The sequence below is a fragment of the Neurospora crassa genome, linkage group V (genome assembly GCF_000182925.2).
Source record: "Neurospora crassa OR74A linkage group V, whole genome shotgun sequence".
NCBI classification, from domain to species: Eukaryota; Fungi; Ascomycota; class Sordariomycetes; order Sordariales; family Sordariaceae; genus Neurospora; species Neurospora crassa.
The window spans coordinates 3159131-3183392 of NC_026505.1; the positions used below are offsets into that span (position 1 = coordinate 3159131).

General features: G+C 52.6%; 8 protein-coding genes across 8 annotated transcripts; 5 read left to right on the plus strand and 3 right to left on the minus strand.

Annotated features, from left to right (window-relative positions):
- The first annotated feature begins 90 nt into the window (after positions 1-90).
- NCU01182 (hypothetical protein) lies at positions 91-1603 on the plus strand. Its single transcript, XM_956455.2, has 3 exons — positions 91-732; positions 831-917; positions 1030-1603. The coding sequence occupies exons 1-3, from the start codon at positions 509-511 to the stop codon at positions 1151-1153; spliced, it is 435 nt and encodes a 144-aa protein (XP_961548.1). The 5' UTR covers positions 91-508; the 3' UTR covers positions 1154-1603.
- On the minus strand, positions 1519-3340 carry NCU01183 (GTP-binding protein 1). Its single transcript, XM_956456.3, has 6 exons — positions 3117-3340; positions 3008-3036; positions 2927-2941; positions 2839-2863; positions 2348-2779; positions 1519-2278 (listed from the first exon to the last, which is right to left on the minus strand). Exons 1-6 carry the CDS (start codon positions 3143-3145, stop codon positions 1690-1692), a joined length of 1119 nt encoding a protein of 372 aa, XP_961549.3. The 5' UTR covers positions 3146-3340; the 3' UTR covers positions 1519-1689.
- Positions 3341-3529: 189 nt separating this feature from the next.
- NCU01184 (pre-mRNA splicing factor cwc2) lies at positions 3530-6130 on the plus strand. Its single transcript, XM_956457.2, has 2 exons — positions 3530-4412; positions 4476-6130. Exons 1-2 carry the CDS (start codon positions 3720-3722, stop codon positions 5028-5030), a joined length of 1248 nt encoding a protein of 415 aa, XP_961550.1. The 5' UTR covers positions 3530-3719; the 3' UTR covers positions 5031-6130.
- NCU01185 (urease accessory protein UreF) lies at positions 5125-6466 on the minus strand (the record flags this gene model as incomplete). Its single annotated transcript, XM_956458.2, has 2 exons — positions 5125-6198; positions 6304-6466. 2 exons carry the CDS (start codon positions 6464-6466, stop codon positions 5300-5302), a joined length of 1062 nt encoding a protein of 353 aa, XP_961551.1. The 3' UTR covers positions 5125-5299.
- Positions 6467-6716: 250 nt separating this feature from the next.
- NCU01186 (hypothetical protein) lies at positions 6717-9546 on the minus strand. Its single transcript, XM_956459.2, has 2 exons — positions 9323-9546; positions 6717-9250 (listed from the first exon to the last, which is right to left on the minus strand). The coding sequence occupies exons 1-2, from the start codon at positions 9390-9392 to the stop codon at positions 7074-7076; spliced, it is 2247 nt and encodes a 748-aa protein (XP_961552.2). The 5' UTR covers positions 9393-9546; the 3' UTR covers positions 6717-7073.
- Positions 9547-9975: 429 nt separating this feature from the next.
- Positions 9976-15907, plus strand: cpc-3 (cross pathway control-3). Its single transcript, XM_956460.2, has 6 exons — positions 9976-10046; positions 10115-10823; positions 10881-13022; positions 13080-13415; positions 13465-14464; positions 14523-15907. The coding sequence occupies exons 2-6, from the start codon at positions 10602-10604 to the stop codon at positions 15761-15763; spliced, it is 4941 nt and encodes a 1646-aa protein (XP_961553.1). The 5' UTR covers positions 9976-10046; positions 10115-10601; the 3' UTR covers positions 15764-15907.
- Positions 15908-17161: 1254 nt separating this feature from the next.
- Positions 17162-19120, plus strand: NCU01188 (ubiquitin conjugating enzyme). The gene is made up of 2 exons (XM_956461.3): positions 17162-17753; positions 17890-19120. The coding sequence occupies exons 1-2, from the start codon at positions 17661-17663 to the stop codon at positions 18511-18513; spliced, it is 717 nt and encodes a 238-aa protein (XP_961554.1). The 5' UTR covers positions 17162-17660; the 3' UTR covers positions 18514-19120.
- A 355-nt stretch (positions 19121-19475) lies between these two features.
- Positions 19476-24078, plus strand: NCU01189 (hypothetical protein). The gene is made up of 5 exons (XM_956462.2): positions 19476-20245; positions 20318-20405; positions 20485-22053; positions 22141-22397; positions 22472-24078. The coding sequence occupies exons 1-5, from the start codon at positions 20105-20107 to the stop codon at positions 23330-23332; spliced, it is 2916 nt and encodes a 971-aa protein (XP_961555.2). The 5' UTR covers positions 19476-20104; the 3' UTR covers positions 23333-24078.
- The last annotated feature ends 184 nt before the right edge of the window (positions 24079-24262 follow it).

Consider the following 24262-nt stretch of genomic DNA (forward strand, 5'->3'; position numbering starts at 1 on the left):
AAGGGAGGGTCATCAAGGTGGAATGAACGAGCCCGTTGCCCGGTCGCTGTCGCCCAAACAGGCAGTCTGTCAACAAATTTTACCACCGACACGACGGTTATCATTACCAGCATTCCACATGGCAACTACTCAATCCTTTAATCGTTATTAGATTCTCCCCTTCCTTCCGCACCATCTTTCAAGCCAGCTATACCCTAAATCTAACAAACGAACCTTTTCCGGACCTTGGCATTATCGAACCGCCCACTGTTTTGCCGATCTTGGACCTGCCCCGCGCATCAACTTTGACTTCGAGAGTCGCATCTGATTCACTCCCAAAACCTTTGCGCCCAGCCTTCGAACTGAAGAAAACCAGACCCCTTCGGAATTTCAGCCTTTCTTCACTTTCCAAAACACTGGAACGCAGTGCCCATCCTTGAATTCTTCCACGTAACCACCACGGTCTCGCGCACAACCCCCACTCGTCTGCCATAACACCCAAATCACGATCACCACTTCTGCGATCAAGATGTCTTCTAACACCGTCCTGTTTCCCAAAGACGCCAACATGGCAATGGATACTGCTATGTCCGGCGAGCCCATGGATATGACGCCCGAACAAAAACCCACCTTGTTTGCTGCGCCCTCAGCAGACAACAAGGCGACCGACACGTCAGCACCCATCAACAAGTCCGACTCGATGAAGACCTTGGAATACCACCGCCAGGTCTTGCAAAACAAGATGGAGATTGAGTATGCAACTTCCCCAGTACCATCCCCCCTCCCCCTGTTACCACGTACCTTTTTCCTAGTATAGTCTTCTAAGTAGCTAATACGGTTCATCTACAAAGCCACACCAAGTACGTCTCTCCGTCGGACAACATCATGAGCCCCTGCACCGCCAAGCTCAGCGCCTTTCGCAGCAAGCAGGCTGGAAAGTATGTTATACCAAGCTACTCCCCCCATGATGATGATGATGGTGATCATGATCATACCGTCACAATATACCTGCCCAGTTATGCTAACGCCTGGCTTTCTGCCTAACAACAGGGTCAAGCCGAAGTCGCTCTTCGCCCAAGCGTCGGCTAAGAAACTCGAGGGCACGACGGCTACCGGCAACACAGGCACCACTGGTACCACCAACAACGGTCTTTTCGGGGTGAAGCAAGATTAGACGACTTCTACGTCCACTAATTCCCTTCCGAATCCTCGTGTTACATCGTTTCCGATGCTCAAGAATAGCAGGCCGAGCTGCGTTGGCTTACAAGGGACATTAGCGAGGCTTGCATTTGGCTAGCAGCTGTCTTTATGTGGAAGCCGGTGTCTTCCAGTGCGCTTCTGTCATCATGAGAGTTCACAAAGATCTCTCTTCTAGAGTTGTCCTATTTCTTTCCTTTGTTTTTTTTTTATTACGTATCGCAACTAGGGCGTTTGGGCAACATGGCTTCGGGGATCATGTGTTTTTCTGTTGTTACAGCCATCAGAGAGGAAGGAAATCAGAGGTTAGGGATAAAAGCAAACAGAGACGGGGTTATGTATGCGCCCATAGGGCGTCGTTTATGAATGATGGAATGATAACGACAAGATTTTACAACGGTAGTCTTAAATGCCATCTTCTGTTCAAAATTGGCTGATTGCGTGGACGTGTGATGGAAGTCGTGGATCTATTTTTTTTGACAAGTCTGGCTTGCCTATACCATAACACGCCAACTAAGCCTTCCACCCACTGACTATATACACGACATCCTCATCCGCCACCGGATGACCCAACCCCACCCTCTGGGGGATATGCCTAGCGCTGGCGCCCCAGACCAGCGCGTACTTGAAGGTCTCTTTGAGCGTCCTGTGGATGCGGTCGCACACGTCCTCGATGGTGCTATTACTTCTGACGATCAGAGCCTCGCTAAAGTCTGGGTCGGTGCCCTTGCGCTTGGTGTAGATGCGGATCAACTTGAGCTCCTTCCAGCAGCGGTCGATGACGTCCTGGATGCCCAGGTCGAGCTCGCAACTCATGACGCACGTGTACGGCTCACGCGCAAGCTTGTCGAGGAAGTCCAGGGACACGCTGTCGATCTTGTTGTAGACGTACAGGCACTTGATGTACTTGCGGTGGTCCTTCATAATCACGTCGATGAAGTCATCAACTGTCACGTTCTCGTCGCGCACCAGGACTTCGCAGTTGAGGATCTTGTAGTCGCGCAGGATGTTCATCACCATTTTCTCGTCCAGCCCGTTCTTGGGCGGCGTCTGGAAGGTGATCTTCATGCCGCCGGCCTTTTTGGGTTTGAGGTAGATGTTTCTAGGCAAAGGGGGATTATATCGTTAGCGTCGGTAGAAAAGTAACATGGGAAGGGAAAAGGGGGCGTACGGTGGCTCCCGGTTGAGTCTGATGCCTACAGCCTCCAACTCGGCCTCGAGGAGGGCCCTCTGCTCAGCACGTTTTGTGGCGTCCAAAACCATAAGAATCAGATCGCTTGTCTTGGCGGCGGAAATGACCTGTCTTCCTCTACCCTTGCCCTCGGAGGCACCCTCGATGATACCGGGCAAATCGAGCAGCTGGATTTCGGCACCGCCATATTCGAGCACACCGGGAATGGCTGTCAGGGTCGTGAAAGCGTATGAGGCGACTTCGGACTTGGTCTTGGTGACCTTGGATAAGAACGTGGATTTACCGACTGACGGGAAGCCGACCAGTGCTATACGAGCATCACCACTTTTGCTGACGTCGAAACCGGCACCTGGACCGCCGCCCGAGCCCGGCCCTGGCTCGAGTAGTTGAGCGCGGAGACGAGCGAGCTTTCTGTGGATGGGCGTTAGTGAGAGTCAATATCAAGGATCGCTTGGTGTAGACTCACTTACCCCTTCAAGAGACCCAGATGATATTCTTAGTTTGGTTTCACCAGGTCAGCACATGAATGATGTTGGAGACAGGTGATAAAGAGCGTACCAGTTGCCTTGTTCTCTGTTAAAACTTATGTTAGCGTTCATGGCTTTCAGTCAATTTGTTTGCATAGGGACGTGGTCTTACTCTGGGTTTTCCTCATCTCCTCCTCAATCCTTGTATCTTATGGTCAGTTTGACTAACTCCATCAAGTCGAACACGCAGGCACCGTGGAAGCGTCAATGGTGCAGCTTACTCCTTGATCTTTTCCGTAATGTTCACCATCTTGGCGGTTTAGGACAGGTCTGTCCTTGGTATCGCTTTTACAAAAGAAACAAAGACTGAAGCGATATAACTCGAGGTAAACACCAGGCTGGCAAGCTGATGAGAAGTGAATCGGCCCTGAAAGTGAAATTCAAGGTTGATGAATTACACGCTGTAAGGAACAGTAATGTCAAACATATCAGTGCGCACCCCACGTTCCCAAGTGGCAGAATTTCCCGGACAGGAGGGGCAGCAGAAGTGGGTTTTGTCCTTCACCGCTTTTGGAAGACCCATAAAATCTGCGGGAGCGGAGTGGGTCTCTGTCAGCCAAGGTCGGCCCAGGCTTGGAAATTCTCCAAAAGTCCAACACCCCTGGAATCTCGGAAAAGAGTCTGTGCTCTGCGAGTTTGGCCTAGACAACAAATCGTAAACCAAATTCGGCGTCATTGTCTTTTTCCACTTGTCATCGCATTTGCAGCATACGTATCCGCTATCCTCTTTCTACCCTGGCAACAAGACGCGCAACCAAAGGCCAACTGAGTACCGATACTTGCTTTCGAACCAAATCACATCTGGAATCCCAATCCGACATACCATGGCCGAAGTCGATACCAGGCAAGAGGAGCCTGTCTCCGCCGTAATTGAACAAGCGCAAGCCGGAGAAGACGCGACAGACGCGCAGACACAGGAGCTTGCTCTCACCACAACGAACACCGAAGTCGCCGCCCCAACAGAGAAGAAGGTCAAAAAGATCATCCGGCGCAAGAAGAGACCGGCGCGACCTCAAATCGACCCGGCGCTAGTCAAATCCGAGCCGCCCCCGCAGACAGGAACAACGTTCAACATCTGGTACAATAAGTGGTCCGGTGGCGATCGCGAAGACAAATACCTATCCCAAACACACGCAAAGGGAAGATGTAATATCGCCTTGGACACTGGATACACGCGCGCCGACGGAGTAGCAGGATCGTTCTTTTGTCTGTTTTTTGCGAGGGGCGTCTGTCCCAAGGGCCAGGATTGCGAGTACCTCCATCGACTACCTACAATCCACGACATTTTCAACCCCAATGTGGACTGTTTTGGGCGCGACAAATTCAGCGACTATCGTGACGACATGGGCGGTGTGGGCAGCTTTAGCAGGCAAAACCGGACAATTTATATTGGTAGAATCCACGTGACGGAGGACATTGAGGAGATCGTGGCCCGTCACTTTGCCGAATGGGGCCAAATAGAAAGAATACGTGTGCTCAACACGAGAGGTGTGGCGTTCGTCACTTATTCAAATGAGGTAAGCCACGGTTGCTAGCATTTTGCTTGGATGTTGAACTCGGTACTAATTCGCTGGTTACAGGCAAACGCCCAATTCGCCAAGGAAGCAATGGCCCACCAGTCACTAGACCATAACGAGATTCTCAACGTTCGCTGGGCGACAGCGGATCCCAACCCCATGGCGCAGAAACGCGAGGCAAGACGCATCGAGGAGCAAGCCGCCGAAGCCATTCGACGGGCGCTGCCTGCCGCGTATGTTGCCGAGATCGAGGGCAAAGACCCAGAGGCGCGGAAACGGAGGAAGATCGAGAGCAGTTACGGCCTGGAAGGATACGAGGCGCCAGACGAGGTACACTTTGCCCGGGGAAAGAATGCGGTCAACCCAAGGGGTCGCGAAGGGTACGAGCTGGAGGATCAGCAACTGCTCATGCTCGAAGCTGGGGAGGCTGGAGGATGGGGACAGGAGCAGGAGGAAGAGGCATATCCTCAGGAACAACAACAGAGTTCCGGTGGGATCTTGTCTGGTAGCACGCTTGCTGCGCTACAGTCTGCTAGAGTTGCAGTTGCGGCAAAACCGAAAGCACCTGTCTCGGCGGGACCGCTGGTGGCTTATGGTAGTGACGATGACAGCGACTGAGACATAACTGGGAAGAAGTTATTTTGGTAATGATGATAAGAGAATGAGGCAGCAGGAGCCAGTGCATAGATGCCATTTTTGGCCTAGGAAATAATAAGATACCAAGTTAAGAGCGTTTGAACATGTGCCATACAGATTTGTGGCCATGCTTTGACTCCTCCGCCCCCTTTTCCAAGTAAACAAAAACCATTTCCCAATCACAATTCGCCCATGTACCCCTTTTCACCCTCAACTCCCGGTGCCGTCCCCCCAGTCCTCCCCTCCCCAACTCAACTGTTGAAAATCCTCGAATAAAGAACCTCATGCCTACCAATCCACAAATCCATAACCGGCACGCTCTGCCCCGCCTCCTCCACGCCTCTCTCCCACTCCCTCTTCATCAACGCCCCAATCATCTCCTGCACCTGCCTGCTCGCCAGCGTCTTCTGCGCCTGGTAGGGGCCAAACATGCCCGCCCTCACCGCCGCGCTCACCAGCGCCTTCACGTGGCTAAGTAAATAAACGTAAGCTGTCTGCTCGAGCGAGAGCCCGACGAGGGCGCAGATGGCGCCGAAGAGGGGCGGGAGGTGGGCGGAGACGGGTGGAGGGTCGTTCCACCCGCTACTTCTTCCTCCGCCCGATGTCGATGGATTGCTGCTGCTGCTGGTGGTGGTGGTGGTGGTGGAAGACGGTGGTGGCGCCCCTGCAGATCTAAGCAAAGCCGAGAAAGGCTTGAGAATTGCAGCCGCCGCTTCGGCAGAAGTAGACGAAGGCGGTAGCGACGAGGACAGAGAGCGGTCCCAGATGGAAAGCAGCGCTCGGCCCTGGGCGACCGATGCTCGACGGCCGACGGTGCAGACGATGGTTGCGTCGAGGGTGTCGTCTAGCAGGGCGAGCTGGGCTGGGTCGCGGTGGGCGGCGAGGACGTAGGGGAGCGTGGTGGACGCGTAGGAGGAGAGGGAGAGGGGGAGGAAAGAGGTGAAGGAGGGTGGTGGAAGTTTGGTTTTGGGTGGTTTGTTAGTGACAATTGATGTAGAATGCGAAGGGGAAGGAGAAGATTTGTTGTGGGCGAGGTAGGATTCGAGACCGCTGCTGAAGGCGAAGGATCCGAGAGGCAGCGCGGAGTCGGAAAGGAGGAGGAGGAAGTGGTTGGCTGTGGAGTGGAGGATGGTTTGGGACGGGGAGGGGACTGGAGGGTTTGTGTTAGTGAGGGTTTTGTGTTATGATGAGAGTCTTGATCGATGGAGTCGAGTACAAGAAAAGAAAGGGAAGGGTAGAACAAGGTGCAACTCACCTGGTATCACCCCAAGATTGGACTCTTGCACGACACTCCGCTGTTGCTGAGCCTGTCTTTGTCTCTCTTTGGCTTCCGCCAGGCGTCTTTCTAGATCGGCGATCTCATCCTCAATTGCTTCGGCATCGTTGGATAAAGCTCTCTCATGTTGTAGTTGTGACATGTTTACTGTCATGGACCAATTCGGCGTTATTTTTGCGCTATTCGTGAGTTGACTGGAGAAACTTCTCTTGTCATGGGTGGTGATAGCAACACACCGCTGGGTTCGTTGATGGTTGTTGTTGCTAAGAGGCATTTGTAAAGCGGGGCAACCCTGCGGTCTCTTATCAACGATGCATCGTTTCTTGTTATACCTAGAAAATCAACATTGTGGGTGAACGCCTCAATCGAACGAAGAACCAAGATGAGCGGAACCCATCGGCATCAGATGTGATTATTCTGTTCCATCGCTTCGGTCGTGCTGTAGACTCGTCGCTAGCTTTTCTCATAAAAGATGGACGCCGAATAACACTATTATAATAGGCACAACGTAGCGATCCCTAGATAAGGAAACCCATATCCCCTTGACCCTTAAACACCACGCAATGCTTCCTCCTGTGATATAAACAGTGACCGTAACCCAACCAATTCCAGCCTGGCCGTTTCAGAACCGAGATCATCTGACACCCGGCCTCTACTGAAGCCTTTCCCTTGCCACACGTTTGCCCGCCATGTACATATGAAGCTACAGACATTATCGCCACGAAGAATAAGTGGTATGCATACCTCTATTAAGGCCACAGGTTCTCCTTATTCCTGTCGCCCAGACCCCTCTCCCTTTCGGCTCTTTTGCGCTGCAATCGAGCAATGGCTGCTGCCCGGCGGTCTGCGGGAAGTGTTGTGGATGCGGACGTCTTCGGAGGGGGTGTTATGCTACCGACGTTCCAGACAGAGCTGCTGTCAATGTCAAACCCTTCCAAACGCGCAATGTTTGAATGCGGCACCACATCTGGTTTGAAGGGCTCAAGATCCGGCACCTTGAAGGAGTGAGAAGTGGGAGCCTTGAATGGCTCGAGCTCGGGCACTTCGTTGGAGAGAGGCCGGGCGATACGCGTCATCCTCGTGGTTGGCAATTGAGAGCCAGCGTTAGCAGCCGCTGTTGCCGTCGCCTTAGTGCTCGTCCATGGCTTGTTCAGCTTCTTGCCTAGAATGTCCTCCAAGCTGGACTTTGTGCGGAGAGTCCTGGCAGCGGCAGATGAGCCGGCTGTCGTGGTAGTCCCTGCTGTTGTCCTATGCGAGGTGGCTGCCCGCTCAGGCTGGCTGGTCGTCCACGAAGGTGCTTGTTGCTTCGCGGCTTCACCGAATCCTAGAGGCTTTTTGCCCATGTCTGCCTCTACCTTCTCTCGAAACGCACGAGAAGAAACCAACGCATCGTCCTCGTAGCTGTACCGCTTGATGTCGCCCGTAATGGTCCTGATTCTTTTCTGGGCTCCGGCAGCTGGTGCGGGAGCCAAAAGCCCTCGTTGGATGCTTGTTTTCCTGAGAGCATCTAGCTCCTTGAACAGCAATGTGCTCTCCTCCTCGGCCGATTCCAGGAACTTGAGTGCTTCTTCTCGGTCATTTGCCTCCTTGACCTTGTCGTGGCTCGCTTTCAATTTCGCCTCCAGGTTCTTCATCCGCGCCGCCCACTTGGACTCGATCGTCTCTGCCTTGAGGGTTGCAATCTCCTGCTGAAGTTCGGATATTTTGTCGTTCTTCTTTTCCAAAACTTCCCTCGCTTCGACATATCGGGATTTGGCGTCCTCCTTCAACTTGTTATAATCTGCCCTGAGTTTTTGAAGTTCATTGTCCTTTACCAGATTCTCATTCTTGGATTCGGCCAGCCGTTTCTCCAAGTCCTTGACCTTGAAATTGCTCAGCACCACCTCACTGTTGAGTTTCTTATTCTCCTCGGCGAGTGCGGTGGCTCGTTGCTCGGCGAATTTTAGCTCAGTCTTCATTCGGCCCCGCTCGTCCCGAAGCTTTCCAAGTTCCCTAACCTGTGACCTAGCCTTCCTAAGCTCTCGCTGGGCCTCCAAAAGTGTCCGATGAGTTCTTGGCGATGCAATCCGTCGTTTGTATGAAGCATGGCTCCCGGCCTGATAGTCATTATGATCCTCTTCATCTTCGCGCAGTATCTCTTCCAATTCCTCGACCTGGGCCCTGTACTCTTGCGCCAAAGCCTTTTGCCGATTAAGCTCTTCTATCAAGCCGTTGTTGGGCTCGACACCACCTCGCTTCGAATAGACATTGACGTGGCGCGTCATCTCGGCAATTTGCTCCTCCATTTGCTGGACCCTCTCCTGTTCCTCCTTGAGCTTCTTGTTCAAGTCGACGGCCTCGGCATCTTTCAGTTTGGCGTAGGACTTTGCGAGCTGCTTGTATCTAACCAGCTTCTCCATTTCCGCCCTCGCATCCGCGTGATACTTTTCGAACTCGGCCTTCCAGTACCTTCCAGAACGCGAGTGTGGTTCGTTGAGATCGACTGTGGCATCTGTGATATCTGTTTCGAGATCCGAGTCGTCATAATACTCGACATCATCTTCATCCCATGCATCTTCGGCCGAAAACGTCTTGACACCAGTATCTGCGGTTTGCGGCCTGGTCCGTGAATTTTCGAGAATTTCGGTCAATCGGGTCTTTGGTTTCGAGGCCTGACCGTCAGTGCCAAGGCCGCCCGTCGCGGTCAAATCCAGGGCCGATCCCGCCTTAACGCCATGACCAAAGGAAACGCGTTTGCGACGGGCTGCGCCGACGCCTGGAGTCAAGAGAATGCCGTTCGGTTTCGTCGGTGATCGATGAGGACCGGGCATAGGGGCGGTTTTCTTCGAATCTTTGGCGGGTGTGCCGAACAAGGCAGTCTTCAAGGCGCGCACAGCGAAGACCGGCGCTGGAGTATCGGGGACATCGAGCTGGTTGGTAGATTCATCTGGGCCAAATGGTCAGACTCAACAATGAGGAATAAATGCGCTGAGGCTCCTGCAATGGCCTGCAACCGTACCGGCATCGGGTGCGCCCTGTGCATTTTGCGCAGTCGAGTTATTGTTTCGCCGCAACGCCCAACTAATCATTGTGTCGGTCGGCGATGGATGAAGAAGCTGAAGCGAGGTCTAGCGCAGCATACTCTGGGCGGTCGGCGATGGGGGAAATAGGCCCCTCGAATACGATTCGCGCGATAAGGTGGGAGAATTGGTTGATGGTGGTGATGGAGGTTGTAGAGGTAAGAATGGGATCGGATTCGCGGGCTGCAGTTGTGTGTCGCAGCTGAGTCGAGAGCAATGGGAGTGGAAGAACTAATCCTGTTTGATGGGCGAGTGGGTGATTTGTTTACTCTTTCCCTGAACAGGACAGACGGGAGCCAATGAGAATCGGGATGAGAAGTGGAGGACGAACGGGATGGATGAAGCTGACCTGATGGCTCGTCCCGCCATCCATCCGTTCAGCGTCCTGTCAGTGTGGTCCAGTGCCATTCAGTTCCAAGCAAACAGACGGGAGCGCGGCAAAGATCTCAATTCAGGTTCAGATTCCCAAGTGGGACCTACTGCAGGGTCTCCACTTGTGCCTCTATCATGTATTCTTTGCTCCGACCCCACTTGCAAGTGTTCGCCACGGTCCATCCATCCCTCGGCCGGTGAACCTTGAGAACCTGGAACCCGCTACCCAGCTACCTACATACCTAGCCTAGGCACCTGCTGTGAAGATAAGTACACTACATATGTCGTGAGGTAGGTAGTACTGGACTGCCCGTACCCGCTCACAGCGGTGGGAACTTCCTAGTTAACAAAGTACTTAGTTTATCGGGACTCGCTGGGGGAACCTTATCAGCCAGGCTCGAGCTGAACAGCGGAATGGATGCTGTTGTCGTGGACTCGGGCTCTGGACCATCCTGTTGTTGGGGACCTTCACGGGTCTTCATTTCCATTCCAAGTCACAGTTGGAGTCATCCAACGAGTCACCCACTCACTTGTCCACTTCACCCATCTTACATCCATCCATCTCCTCTGCTCCCACTCACTTTTGGAAACGCGACCGTTGACCACGTCACTTCGTTTCCACCCAACCTTCACCCTTGCCCTTCCACCTTGTCTTCCCTTTCCCGCATCTGAACCCAGTCTACCACGAGAAAAGATGGGCTCCGCTCAGTGAAGTCTCGCAGCCATCTCGGCTGTGTCCGTTGCATAAGGCCTAATATACCAGACCAACCCCCTTTCCACAACGACTAACAAGACTCACTGATTAATAACAAGCATCTCTGCCCAGCAGAACCGGGTCTCGCAATAATGGCGTGGAAGAAACCTGCCGGCAAGAAGAAGCCTGCCCAACAACAAACCCCCAAGAAGAACAATGAAGGCAACACCACTTTCCCGGGGCTCAAGGCCCCGGGGCAAACCCCACCAGCAAAGACTCATTATCAGGAAGTCCAGGAGAGTGAAGTCATGGTGCTGCAGGCCATCTATGGAGAGGACTTCACCCAACATGAAGCAGCACACGGGGCATGGCAGGTAAGATCTATCTTATCTCTTCTCTTCCCACAATGTTGTTCACTGACAGACGTCCAGAAATCGGAACCCCGTTTTGACATCAAGATTAAACCTTCATCTGACCAAGAGCTTTCAGTGACACTGGGCGTGGTCATGGTGGCAACTTACCCAAAGACACCTCCACTGCTGACCATCAAGGATGACCACAGTCTCCGAGAGTCGACCAAGTTCAAGATTCAAAAGTTTGTGGAGACACAACCAAAGATCTATGCGCAAGCGGAACAGGAGATGATAGACCAGATTGTCGAAGGGATCCGCGATATCCTGGAGGAAGCCGCTCAGAAAAAGGTCCAGGGGCTGGAGATCCCCTCCTTGGAAGAGGAGAGGGCAGCCCACGAAGCAGAGCTGGCAAGGTTAGCGCAGAGCGAAAAGGAGCGAGAGGAACGGAAGAAGCTCGAAGAGAGCAAGGAGGAAGAAAGAGTCCTCGAAGACATGCTCCAGGAAGAGCTCAAGCGCCAGCGAAATAAAGCAAAAGAATCCAGAAAGAAGAACAGGAGCCATCAATTATCCCCTGACCGTGCTCCGCAAGATCCCGGCGAGACTGACGAGACGCTCATGTTTGATCAGCCCTGCAAGATCACTGATGGCTCTGGTAATGCCTTGTTCTTCCAAACCGTCATTGGCAAAACTGTCTTTCGCGAAGGTCCCATCACCACCGTCTACAAGGTCAAACCAGTCCTGTCCGCCAGAACAGTGCGCCCTAGCCTAGCCTTGAAGCAAGTAGAAGTCAAGTCACACGGAAAGGATTCGGCTCAGTTCAAGAAGCAGCTGCAGTATCTAGAGTCGCAGATGGAAACACTGAAAAAGCTTCGCCATCAGAATCTGCTTCCCTTCCTTGACTTCAGGATCGATCGAGGCATCAGCGACACCGATTCTTCTGCGCCGACCATCTGGACCGTCAGCATTCTGACGCCCCTCGCCACCAAGGGGCCCATTGAAGAGCTTCTCGATCTAGCGGGCCATATTGACACCAACAAGGCAAAGATATGGACGGCCGACCTTCTGGAAGCACTTGCATTCCTACACAACAACGGAATCATTCATCAAGACCTTCACCCAGCCAACATTCTCCTCTACAGAAACGAGGCGGGGGATATAGTGCCTAAAATCACTGATTCTTTTTATCAGAGGGAGCTTCACAACCTCTGTACAAAGATAAAGACGCTGACATCCTCAAAAGCCGCCAAATCCGCATACTGGTTTCCGCCCGAAATTGCAGGTGTAACGAAGCCTCAATACACTCAAAAGACCGATGTCTGGGACTTTGGCATCGTCTTTCTTCAGATGATCTTCGGTTTGGATGTTGTCGAAAAGTATCATTCGCCTTCCGCACTGATGGATTCTCTTTCCTTGTCGGCTCCGCTGGAAGAACTGGTCTCCAAGTTCTTCAAGTCCGACCCCAAGAAGCGGCCGCGGGCTTTTGAGTTGAGCTCAAGCGAATTCCTTGCTACCAATGCGCCCATTATCGATGACGAGGACATTGCTGTGCCGGGTTCCCTGATGCCCATGCCGCAAATGACCCCGCAGAGGATGAGGCACGACTCGATGAGTCGCGGACCCATGTCTTCCAGATACCGACAGGACTATGTGGAAGAGGCTCGTCTTGGAAAAGGAGGGTTCGGAGAGGTTGTCCGAGCCCGCAAGATGATTGACGGACACCTATACGCCATCAAAAAAATCACACAAAGGTCTCAAGAGACACTTTCAGAGATCCTAAAGGAAGTCCGACTGCTTTCCCAGATGAACCATCCGGCTGTTGTCAGATACTACAATACATGGCTGGAGGAGGTGCCGGACTACGCGGACACAGAAGGCGATACTTCAACCGAAGGCGGCGCTACAGACGTTACAGACAACTCTCAGGTCACGATATCCCACGGCATAAATATTGAATTTGCCGAGAGCAAAAGCAGAGGTCTAGATTTCATGTCCTCCAGTGGGCACCCGGGCATTGAGTACGACTACAGCTCGAGTGAAGAAGAGGATGACGACGAAGATGAAGACGATGAAGAGGATGAATCCGACAATGACTCAAATGACGATGCTGCCACTGTAAGCGGCAAGAACCACCTTGGTGTCACAGGACGGCGTCCTCGACGGGGAAGTGCTCGCCCATACAAGACCGTGATGTATATTTCCATGGAGTATTGCGAGAAGCGGGTAGGTTCCCATTATGCCAAAACCAAAATCCGAATGGCAACACTGACAGTTCTATAGACACTGCGCGACTTGATTTCTCGGAATCTGTCTAAGGAAACAGCTGAGATCTGGCGCTTATTCCGCCAAATTCTAGAAGGGCTCTGCCACATTCACAGCCTCAACATCGTTCACCGTGACCTCAAGCCCGAGAATATCTTCATCTCTTCTGGACCTGACGGCCTGGATAATGTAAAGATCGGCGATTTTGGGCTGGCCACTAGCGGACAGTTGGCGATAGACAGGTCAACAGCAAGCTTGGATGCAAGCGACATGACCAGGAGCATTGGCACAGCAGTTTATGTCGCCCCTGAGGTCCGGACGGGTGGCAGCGGCTCTTATACATCAAAGGTGGATGTAGGTTTTTCCCATCCTCCTTGCAAGACTAGACTGACATCATCCCTAGATGTATTCCTTGGGCGTGATTTTCTTCGAGATGTCGTACCCTCCCATGCTTGGAATGCAGCGCGCCATGGTCCTTGAGCAGCTGCGCCAATCCCCTCCCATTTTGCCCGCTGACTTCAAACATATGGATAAAAACCATCTCGAGGTCCTGTTGTCACTGCTGACTCACAACCCTAAAGAGCGCCCTTCGAGCTCAGAGCTTATGAAGAGTGGCAAGCTTCCGATTCAGATGGAAAGCGAGGCGATACGGCGTGCGATTGCTGGATTGTCGGATCCCAACTCACCTTACTACCAAAAGATGCTCGAAACTTTATTCTCCAGGCCAATCGAACAAGCAAAGGATTACGCTTGGGACATGTCTTCATCTGGGCCATCACCCCAAGAACTCATGCGACAGTTCATCGTCAAGGACACCTTGATATCCATCTTCCGGCGACACGGTGCGGTTGAGGCTCCTACGGTCTGTCTGTATCCCAGCTCTTCGCATTATGGCCAAAACGCGGTCCATCTCCTCGACCAGAATGGTACGGTTCTTCAGTTGCCCTTCGATCTCATGATGGGCCATGCTCGCTCTCTCGCAAGGATCACGAACAGCCCCGTTGTTCAGAAGTCATACTCCTTTGGCAACATATTCCGTGATCGTCACGGCGGTGGTCAGCCTGATGTGTACGGAGAAGTCGACTTTGACATTGTCACTTCAGACGCCTTAGACCTTGCCTTGAAAGAGGCCGAGGTCATCAAAGTTCTGGATGAGATTGCGACTGCGTTCCCTACTGTGTCGTCTACTCCCATCTGCTTCCAGCTGGGGCATTCGGACCTCTTGAATCTTATCTTTGAGTACTGCGGCGTGGAAGTGGGCACACGCAGGGCTGCTGCTGAGGTCCTCAGTAAGCTCAACATTCGCAATTTCACTTGGCAAAAGGTGCGTGGAGAGCTTAGATCACCCATGGTGGGTATATCGGCAACCAGCGTAGACGAGCTGCAGAGATTTGACTTCAGAGGTAAGTGTGACTTTACACCACGAACATACTTACGCCATCAACTAACCACTTGTTTTAGATACCCCGAGCAAGGCCATCGCGAAGATCAAGCTTCTTTTCGAAGGAACGGAATACTACCAACAGGCTTCATCAACATTGGCCCATCTCAAAGAAGTGTACGAATATACCAAGCGGTTCGGAGTACAAAACAAAATCTACATTGCCCCTTTAAGCAGCATCAACGAAGCCTTCTTCCGCGGTGGCATCCTCTTTTCTTGCCTGTACGACAAAAAGGTCAAGGATGTCTTCGCCGCCGGTGGCCGCTACGACAGCTTGATTAAGGAACATCGTCCCAAGATCGGCAACCGGTTTGAAGAGCGCCATGCGGTCGGCTTCAGCTTGAACTGGGAGAAGCAGCTCGCCAAGCCCGTCCCGAAGGCCACCGGCAAAACATTCCTCAAGAAGGCGGCCGAAGAAGAGAGTCAAGGCCTCTTCAACATCAAACGCTGCGACGTCCTTGTCGCTTCCTTCGACCCGGAAGTCCTCCGCTCCTCTGGTATTGAGCTCGTCCAGACGCTTTGGGCGCACTCCATCTCGGCCGAGCTGGCCCGTGACGCCCGCTCGCCCGAAGACCTGCTCTCCAAGTACCGCGACGAGTCGTACTTGTGGGTCGTCATCATCAAGCAGGACAACATGCTCAAGATCAAGAGCATGGCCCGCAAGGACGCGCCCGACGCCGATATCCCCGCCAAGGAGCTGCTCAACTGGCTGAAGGCCGAGATGCGCGAGAATAGGGACGCTCTCATGCGGGGCACGGGCAGCGGCAGTATATCTTCGGGAGCGGCCATCAAGTTCCGCGGCGGCGGCGGCAGCGGTGGCGGAGGCGGTCTCTCGTCCTTTGGCACGAACAACTCGGAGTTGAACAGCGGGTTGTTCCTAGGTGCGGACGGCGAGCGCGAGCAGGAGGTGCACGTGCTCGTGGCGCAGACAAAGAGCAAGAAGTTCAACCGCCGGCAGGTGGTGGAGCAGGCGCAGATGAGTGCGGCGAAGCTGTTGCAGAGCTTTCTGGACGGGCCGATTGCCGCAATCGAGACTTCGGATAGCGTGATGGATATGATACGGCGGACGAGCCTGAGCGATGCGGAGAGCTGGCGCAGGGTGGAACACAATGTGGGCACGAGCGAGAAGAAATATGTCAAGGAGATTCACGATATGTTGAAGGGGTGGAGGTGGGAGTGGGAGGCCAAGAAGGGATCGGAGCACGCGTTTGTGTATAATTTCAGGACGGGGAGGTGCATCTATTACGACTTGTCGGCTTGATCGGGTCGGCAGGGTATTGAAGCCCTGGGGAGGTGCCTAGCTGGGTAGGATACGTTGGCGATGGTGGGTTGGATGTGTGTATAATAGGTATACAGTTGTAAGGCTAGTAATCCCACCCGAAGGCATCACTGCTCTTTCAAATCGTCCGATGTTCCTCTTGCTTTTCGTCTATGGTGATCCCCTGAAACACCAACTCAACCTGAGTCAGCCTCCTATACAGAACCCTAACCCTTCTGTCACAAGTGAAACGCCCAACCATCTCACTACGGGAAGATCACCCTGCTGGCCAACAAGAAGTTCGTTCGCACACAAGAAGCCAGGAAGAAGACCGATTGCGGAGGAACTGACCATCAAGGTCCTTGCCTACTGTTACCCACCGGATCTTCTAACTGCCTGGCACGGACGTTTCCCATCCATGGTTTACGAGAAAATGGGAACCGCTGCCAGTATGCAAACGAATCGATCCATCTTCTTCCCTCATGTTGGGCAACACGTTACCTGTACCTACTCTTATTTACAGCAAAGTGTTGTGAATGACGGGTATATGATGCTTGGAAACAGATGCGAATGTGGATTCGATTTAAGGCATCGATCATTTGTTGTCTGGGCAGTCAACAGGACAACATGGAACTGCGTCACTTCTTTGTAGCTTCAGTGGACCGTGACGGGATCTAGTGTACTTGGGAAATTGTTAGTGCATCCTCTGAAACATCCGATAACTGCAATTCTGACCACCACCAATATGCCCTATCACCATGGGATGCTCATTTGTCAGTGGCAAAGGAACTGCACCGTCGTGTCGTCCCGTCTCCTTGCGGGTAGATTGTACATGATTGTCTGATGGGCCCCCCCTTTGCCAGAGAAAAAAAAAAAAAAAAAGGCCGTTCTGGGAGGTTCCGCCTGCTTTGTAAAGGTTGACGGGCAATTACAATACGATAATATGGAAGGGCGGGGATTACGGCCTCCCTCCTTTGACGATACTCCTGTCAGGTGTATTGGTCTTATGTAGAGGTAGGTACCTATGCCGAGAGCCCGAGACCGCCATTGTGCAGCGGTGTTGACCACCATTAACAAACGTAAGGCGAGACATGCAGTTGTTAGGATTCCTCAGTGCCTCGCTCAGCTCGGCTGCTGCACCACCATGGGAGAAGGAAGTTGGGCAATGACGGGACCATCACAAATGGTCTGGGTCGGTTGCTTCGTGTAGACTTAGGTTAAGTTGAGAGTGCGTGCTAGAGACTGCCCAACCTTCTATCCGGGTCCTCGCTCCGAGGAACCCAAGGGAAGCGTGACCCTGCCATGATTCCATCGCTCACATCGTAGTAGTGTAGTTCACACACCTTTTCCTGATCCGGTTGTGACGTTCGTACGCCCTTCCACTTTTCCTCCCGTCTGACCCTGCTTTCTCCTGACTCGCAACCTCTCTATTGTTCCAGATTGTCACCGCCCAGCCCTTGATTTCCAACCCACTTCCCAAAGACCACCATCGTGACAAACCGTGAACTTCTATCCCGACCGTCCGTGCTTCCATAGAGTCTGTTCCCATTGTTTGGTTATCGTTATCATTCCATCCCTCTTCAAAAGATCAATACCCACCCCGGCCTTCACCACCGACCGTCTAACAATCTTCCCCAAACACCCGCCCGCCTCTTGCCAACATCCCCTCAAACTACAAATACCACCATTTTCCTCTCGAGGCCCCCGATCTTGCGCACGAGAGGGATCTTCGTCAGCACTTTACGTGTCGATCCCTTGACGAGCCACCACAACATATCTACTTCACCACCACCGCCACCACCAACGAAGTAAAGTGGGCTTTTCCAGCGGCAGCCCATTCTTTCTTTTGTCAACCTCCGCCACCGGCACCTCGCCTTCACTTCCGTAACCACATTTTGCCATGTCGTACAGGACAACAGCGTCGGGCGCTACAACGCGCCTGATGAGTGAGATGAAGGCGCTACGAAAGGAGAAGTGGATTCACTTTGAAGATGTACGTCCTAGTACCGTTCGTTTTTTCTCCTTTGCCGGTCTGTCGTTCGCGGGCGCAGTACCGGCACGTCGATTCTAGTATCACTATACCTTCACTACGGAACCTAGACTGACCCTCACTTCTTTGGCGCAAACAGGACGATTCTGCGACCCTCAACATCCTCAAGTGGCGCTTCGGCCTCATGGTCATCAACCCCGACAGCGCCTTTAACGGGGGGTACTTCAGGGCCGAGATGGTATTTTCGGACGAATACCCCTACCAGCCGCCCAAGTTCCGCTTCCTGATCCCCATCACCCACCCCAATGTGTATCCGGACGGCCAGCTCTGCATCTCGATCCTGCACACACCCGGCGAGGACCTCATGTCTGGCGAGCAGGCTAGCGAGCGTTGGTCGCCGCTCCAGGGCGCCGAGAGTGTGCTGAGGTCGGTTCTGTTGCTGCTGGACGACCCTGAAATCAATAGCCCCGCCAACGTGGACGCGGGCGTCATGTACCGCGACCGCCGAGAGGATTACAACAAGAAGGCCCGGGAAACGGTGGAGAGATCAAAGAAGGATATCCCGCCAGGATTCGAGATGCCGGTCAGCTTTGAGGAAAAGCCGCCTCCGAAGGCCGAGAACGACGACGATTTTTGGGCCGAGTCGGATGAGGAGTTTGACTTTGGTGGTAGTGACACCGGGGATGACGACGAGATGGAGGACTTTGAGGACGGGGAGGAAGGGAGCGAGGATGACGACGACGATTCCAACTCCAAGCAATAGAAGGACTTGCTTGCTTACTTGCTTGTTGTTCCTTCAACAGCAGCAGCAACCGTTTTTATCGCCGTTGTCAAGCTGGGCTGGGTCTGGTTCGGGTCAGGATGGTGATGATATACCTTTCTCTTTCTTATTCTTGTTCTGCTTCAACCCGTCATATTTGCATAGCGTCGGGGACACTCGCGGTGTGTTTGGGCGTTTTCGTGGTCTCCCAAGCAGGCATATCTGGTGGGAATTTCATTGGTCGCTTTTTTTTTTTCTTTTTTTTTTTTACATACAGAGACACACCGTCACCCAAGTACTTGCCTATCCTCAGCCACAATGTTCTTGCACAGCGGAAGACATTGGCAAAGACGGGAAGCGGTCTGGCTTCATAGTAACATAGAATACATTTAGCGGAAACGTCTAGACTAGAGCTATAGACTCAACTTTCGTTTTCATGGAGCGATGAGCGGATGTAGCCCCGCGATGGCATCGCTGAGTTCAGAGAGCCGAATAGCCCGTCTGGAGCCCGTGCACGATGTCAGAGCCCAAGACCTCCGTCCCTTGACACATAACAGTGAAGAGGGGCCCGGGCCTTGGGGATGTCCCCTCAGCGACCGAGCAGTTGACCTCCGAAGCCCCTCCATCATCCCCTCATGAGATACCCATTTCTGTACAGCAAGTGAAATTTGTGAGCAGGCCGAAACCGATGAGAAACCGAAGGATACCTGCCCGACGCTCCAAGATCATCATGATGCATCTCTTCTTTGGCTTTTGTTGTCATCGTCCACGTTTACCCCGGCCCTCAGCCAAAACCTAACGGAGTGCCTCAATACCTTTCCCCCCATTCCCCGCAGTTTTTGCCATCAATCAAAAGCTGCCCCTGCCGCCTTGTTTGTGTACCTACTGTACATAGTACGTACAGGGCTCGGGTACCTCATCAAGCAGCTCTTGCATTTCATTGTCTGACAACGTAAAGGCAAACAACATCCCAATCTGGCTTCCCATCATCTCGTTCGCCCTGTCTTCGTCCAAACAGCAACAACAACAATAACAACAAAAAGTAAAAGCAGGGCTATCCTTCGCCCACTTCATCCTTTTCGCTCTTAAAGCCAGCAAAGTAGCTCGACAAACGCCAAGAAATAGTACATTCCAAACGTCTCCTGCCCCGGACCCCCGGTCCCGTCTCGCAGGCCCTGCCCATCAAGGTCACCATCGCTGCCCCGCCGATCCGATATCATTAAGTCAGAGTAGCCTACGCAAACCTCAACTTACCAACTCTCTCCTACTCGCTTCGGCAATCCGATCGCCATACAATTCGCCGCCCCTCTCTGACCCAACTTACAGCTTTACATAAACCGATAGGGCTTTTTGCAATCAGGATTCTTTTCTCTTCTTGACCGACGCAAGCTGCTTCCCTCCCCTCCACCCCTGTGGCCAAAGTATCTCTCGATCAGTGGCAGCCCAGCTACGTCTCAACCACCTGCGGCACGCTCCGACCAGGGGCGCGAAACGCTGGGACTGTTGGCGGCACATAGTGAACGAGCGCAAGAGCCGACTACAATTCGCACGACGGTGATACGGCTAGCGGCGCAAAAGAGGAACATCGGACACCATGGATGACTACCAGGAGAAAATCCAAATGGTGCGCGCCATCACCAATTACAGCGATGAGCCGACCATTGCAGCTGCTCTGCGAGCCAAAAGTGGTGACTTGGAAGCGGTCATCAACATGATCCTAGACGACTTGGATAAGGTTAGATTCCAGCGCACCACCCCGCGGGGATCATGTTGAGACGGAGATGGGATACTGACGCTCGGGGTACAGTTTCAAAAGACCTACGCCTGGGATGAGAGTGTGTTTAATGCGAATCGTGAAGGTGATGGAGTTACAGCTGTTTATGGGCCCAATCAGTGTAAGCTTTCTGTTTTACCTCGACTCTTGAAATTGCTTGAACACCATGTTATAATCTTTTGCTAACAAGCTCGGGTTAGCTTTCCATATTCAGCCTCCAGACAATAACAACAACAACAACAACAACAACAATAACAACCCCGTTCTCTACGGATACGACCCGGGATATGATCCCACTGCTCCATCTCGGCCCCCTTCGAGGGTTGACAATCGGTCTCCGATCGGACGCGCTGTGGAAATGACTACCGGCACATATCCCTCCGGTGCCCCGACGAACCAACAGGAAGAGGACGCACAGCTACAACAAGCCCTTGCGGCTTCGATGAATCCTTCGGGCATGCACACCCCTCAGCCGAGTACCAACGGACATTCATTGCCGCCGCAGTTGCCCCCTCCACCCCCACCCCAAGAATCGGGCGTCACTAGCAATGGCGCATATTTTGGTCCAGCGAATAGGACGGACTATGATCCGAATCAATGGGCCATGGTTCCTCTCAGGCTTCGCCAAACGGATCCAAGACCAGTCAGCAGAGCAAGGGCTCCCGGGAGCCCGGCTTTTTTGAGGAACCGTTCCGAAAATTCGACTAACCGACACCGCATCGGTGGAATTTTAACGATATTACACTCCATCCCCGCCGCACGGAACGCGCTGCTCCAGATAGGCGCTGCGCCGGAATACGGCTATGGAAGCAACAGTGAATGGTGGAAGGGACAGAAGATTCTCCCCCCGGAGCTGCAGGCACGTAGTGAACAAATTGACTCGGGACGGGATCAGTTGGTCCCCCCGTGGTCGGACGAGCTTCATCGCTTGATAGCATTCCTGGATTCAACGGAAAGGGCCTACGGAACGGCAGACATCTTGGCGAACTGCAAAGCTCCCGGGGTCGAAGAGCGCTGGGATAGCGAGAAGGAATTCTTCGACAGCCACTTGCAGATGCTGAAAGCTAGAAATGATGGCAGGTGGGACGATCTCACCATGTGTTATAAAAAGTCCCTATATGGCACAGCAGAAGGCTCCTCGGAAGAACATGTCAACCTTCTGGACTGCGAAGGTGTCGATCTTACCACAGGCAACCTCTACGGCTGTCTTGATAAGGTATTTTGGATGGACCGGAACACTTCAATAGAGTCACTGGATGGCGCCCCTTACAGCACCATAAGTAAGCTTCCTGAGGTACTCACGATTGGGCTTAAAGCATCACAGGGACTCCCGGCAGCTCTTGACATACCCGAGACGATATACCTTGACCGATACTTGGCATCCAATGAAGAGAAAATCAAGGAACTACAAGCAGATCTATCAAAACTTGTGTACGCATATCGCAAATGTGTGGAGGAGGAGGAAAGGTTGACAACATGGAGCAATAACCAAACGGGCAACAAACCTGTGGATCGTCGGACTTTGATCGCAGACAGTATTGAACGCTGCAAAGACCATATCCAACAAGTCAAAAATCGGGCATCCTGGAGGAACTTCCAAGAGTCAAGTTCCAATGTTGGCGACAATGGGAATGGTTACCAGCTTTATCTAGCGGGCGCTGATAAGGAGGCTCCGGTCTCACCGGAGGAGGCGAACGTCATCGCTTATTACGAGCGCAAGATCAAATTTTTGACAGAACAGGCAGCCAGAATTGAACAGATCATGCAAGGTAGGGTCACTGTGGCCACTCTCTAGGGCTAATTTCTTCTTCCATATGCCATCAAATGTACTAAAATGCTGACCTACTGATTTACAGGCACTATTGCGCCACAAAAACGACGCATTTTGGACGCTTTGGACCAACATAGCAAGGTTCTTACTGTTCCTGCCCCGGACAATTCATGGGTTCCCACGGCCAAATACACTCTTCGTGGCATGACAAGCGAGCCGAACACAGTGTTCTTGCGGAAACAAGAAGTAGAGCTTATTGACCTCGACAATGGTGAGGTTCCTGCGGAACAGTGGTATAAGATTTGGAGCTATTCCGAGAACAATTATGCCGTGCAGATCGAAGTAAGTTTCTCTGCATAAGATCCATAAGACCGACAGTGACGGGCGGATCGGGCTTGCTAACGTTATATTATCAGAAAACAACCTACGAGACTGCTATCTCGCAGGCTTGCGCGGTCGGCACTGAACCTCTTCTGATTTACGCTTCGGAAAAGGCAATGAAAACTGAACCAATCCCGTTGAATGACGCTCTAAAGGCCTTCATCAGGTTTGACAATAAGTTCTTCAGCCAAGAGCTGGCGCAGAATGAGCACGAACAGCACGAAGACTCCAGAAAGCGTGGACCCATCTCGATGTCGTCTCCGGACTCGAAAAGACGTAACAGGTCCAATAGTCTCGACTCAATGGCCACTAATCACGCATCAGCGGGGGACCTAGATGAGGAAATGCGTGACGAAGAATTCGTCGAATTTGCCAGCGGATCGGTGTACGGCAGCAGCGCGGAGAAGGCTACCACCAGCTCTGACCATGATATGATGGACGGTCTCTCTCCTTCCTTACGTCAGGAAGATGGCCGTGCTCCGCATTCCAATACTTTAGTCGACCTGCTCACACCACCCTATGAAGAAAAGGTGGAGAGCAAGGAAAAGGAGTCATCGAACATTGATACCTCGATGGATGCCGCTTCAGAAAGGATGAGGCGGGTGTCCCTTGACGAGGACAAGATGGATGTCGAGTGGGGTCAAGCGGAAGTCGTCACCAACACCGTTAGCACCGTTAGCAGCCAGGGCAGCGGATCTAGTGCCCATACTGAGGACTCTGGTATTACCTTGAAGCCAACTGGAGGTGCCGACGATGGCACCACACCGGCGAAGAGCCCAGAGATGCAAGAGCGCAGTAATAATCCCTTTCTCGCCAGGGCACCCAACACTTCCATTGCCGCGACGACTTCGGACAGCACCCCACAGCCATATAGCCGCGCTACTATGGACTTTTAGGTAGAGGAATTAGCGCCTCAATACGAGGGGTTTGAACCAAACATTGCTTTCCCGCGTATTCACACGCGAACTAGAAAGTTCTTTGGTAATGATCGTTCAAGAGCTCGGACTGGTGGCTATGCGTCATGGACAGACTGCTCGAGCAAGAGTTCTTCTCCACCATTCGCAAGAAATAGAGACTCCAACACTGCGTACAAGCAACAGGACTTAACACGCACCGAGTTACACAAGCCATCTGACCCGGCAATGCCCCAGACCCTGGACAAGGATCACCCCATAGACGATGGGGATCAGGTAGAGACCCCAAACGAAGCAGAGCGTATCCCCGGTGGAAAGTGTGGCGAGACGTGCAAGGCTGCATTCGAGCCCCGAATGCCCAAAGTCTTGAAGCCGGACTGGACGTGAAGTCGAGTCTCAGACCGAGCTGTGACAAGAAGCAGCATCGGAGGAGTTTGAGTGGATGATTGGTTCGCGAGCTTCCTCGGATGGCGCCATAACTTCGGAAACATAGCGACTTTGCTTCACCACATCTGTGACACTTTTTAGCAGATGGGGATGCGTAGCGGAACTCTATTCGACTTGAAGATGTTATGTTTCTATGTGACATACATCCATCACAAAACTACTTGGTGAAAAGCTTTGCGTACTTGCATGTTAAGCGATGAAGAGCAAAAGATTCGGAGGGGAATTGTAGTAGGTAGGGTAGTGTTGTGATCAATGCAATAGGACATGATACCCTACGTGGGGCAGCCACTTTGTGAAGAAGAACAGTGGCCAGTCCGTATAATGCTTTGTGTCAGTGTGCCGAAATGACTGTTTGAAATGACGAAAAGGGCGGGCTACCTGAGCAAACCAGCGGATGTAACAACTTGTTGATGAATAGGTAATTGTGCTCCTGCATCGTCGACAAGATTGACTTGACGCAACGAG

Bases quoted from the DNA above. Each gene is read 5' to 3' on its own strand.
- NCU01182 (XM_956455.2), top strand. From the start codon at position 509: ATGTCTTCTAACACCGTCCTGTTTCCCAAAGACGCCAACATGGCAATG. The intron at 733-830 runs GTATGCAACTTC...TCATCTACAAAG, and splicing joins CAAAACAAGATGGAGATTGA to CCACACCAAGTACGTCTCTC. The intron at 918-1,029 runs GTATGTTATACC...GCCTAACAACAG, and splicing joins CGCAGCAAGCAGGCTGGAAA to GGTCAAGCCGAAGTCGCTCT.
- NCU01183 (XM_956456.3), bottom strand. From the start codon at position 3,145: ATGGTGAACATTACGGAAAAGATCAAGGA. The intron at 3,037-3,116 runs GTAAGCTGCACC...ATAAGATACAAG, and splicing joins ATTACGGAAAAGATCAAGGA to GATTGAGGAGGAGATGAGGA. The intron at 2,279-2,347 runs GTACGCCCCCTT...CCCTTTGCCTAG, and splicing joins AGACTCAACCGGGAGCCACC to AAACATCTACCTCAAACCCA.
- NCU01184 (XM_956457.2), top strand. From the start codon at position 3,720: ATGGCCGAAGTCGATACCAGGCAAGAGGAGCCTGTCTCCGCCGTAATT. The intron at 4,413-4,475 runs GTAAGCCACGGT...CGCTGGTTACAG, and splicing joins TCGTCACTTATTCAAATGAG to GCAAACGCCCAATTCGCCAA.
- NCU01186 (XM_956459.2), bottom strand. From the start codon at position 9,392: ATGATTAGTTGGGCGTTGCGGCGAAACAATAACTCGACTGCGCAAAAT. The intron at 9,251-9,322 runs GTACGGTTGCAG...CATTTGGCCCAG, and splicing joins ACAGGGCGCACCCGATGCCG to ATGAATCTACCAACCAGCTC.
- cpc-3 (XM_956460.2), top strand. From the start codon at position 10,602: ATGGCGTGGAAGAAACCTGCCGGCAAGAAGAAGCCTGCCCAACAACAA. The intron at 13,023-13,079 runs GTAGGTTCCCAT...ACAGTTCTATAG, and splicing joins TGGAGTATTGCGAGAAGCGG to ACACTGCGCGACTTGATTTC. The intron at 14,465-14,522 runs GTAAGTGTGACT...CACTTGTTTTAG, and splicing joins GCAGAGATTTGACTTCAGAG to ATACCCCGAGCAAGGCCATC.
- NCU01188 (XM_956461.3), top strand. From the start codon at position 17,661: ATGTCGTACAGGACAACAGCGTCGGGCGCTACAACGCGCCTGATGAGT. The intron at 17,754-17,889 runs GTACGTCCTAGT...TGGCGCAAACAG, and splicing joins AGTGGATTCACTTTGAAGAT to GACGATTCTGCGACCCTCAA.
- NCU01189 (XM_956462.2), top strand. From the start codon at position 20,105: ATGGATGACTACCAGGAGAAAATCCAAATGGTGCGCGCCATCACCAAT. The intron at 20,246-20,317 runs GTTAGATTCCAG...CTCGGGGTACAG, and splicing joins TCCTAGACGACTTGGATAAG to TTTCAAAAGACCTACGCCTG. The intron at 22,398-22,471 runs GTAAGTTTCTCT...TTATATTATCAG, and splicing joins ATTATGCCGTGCAGATCGAA to AAAACAACCTACGAGACTGC.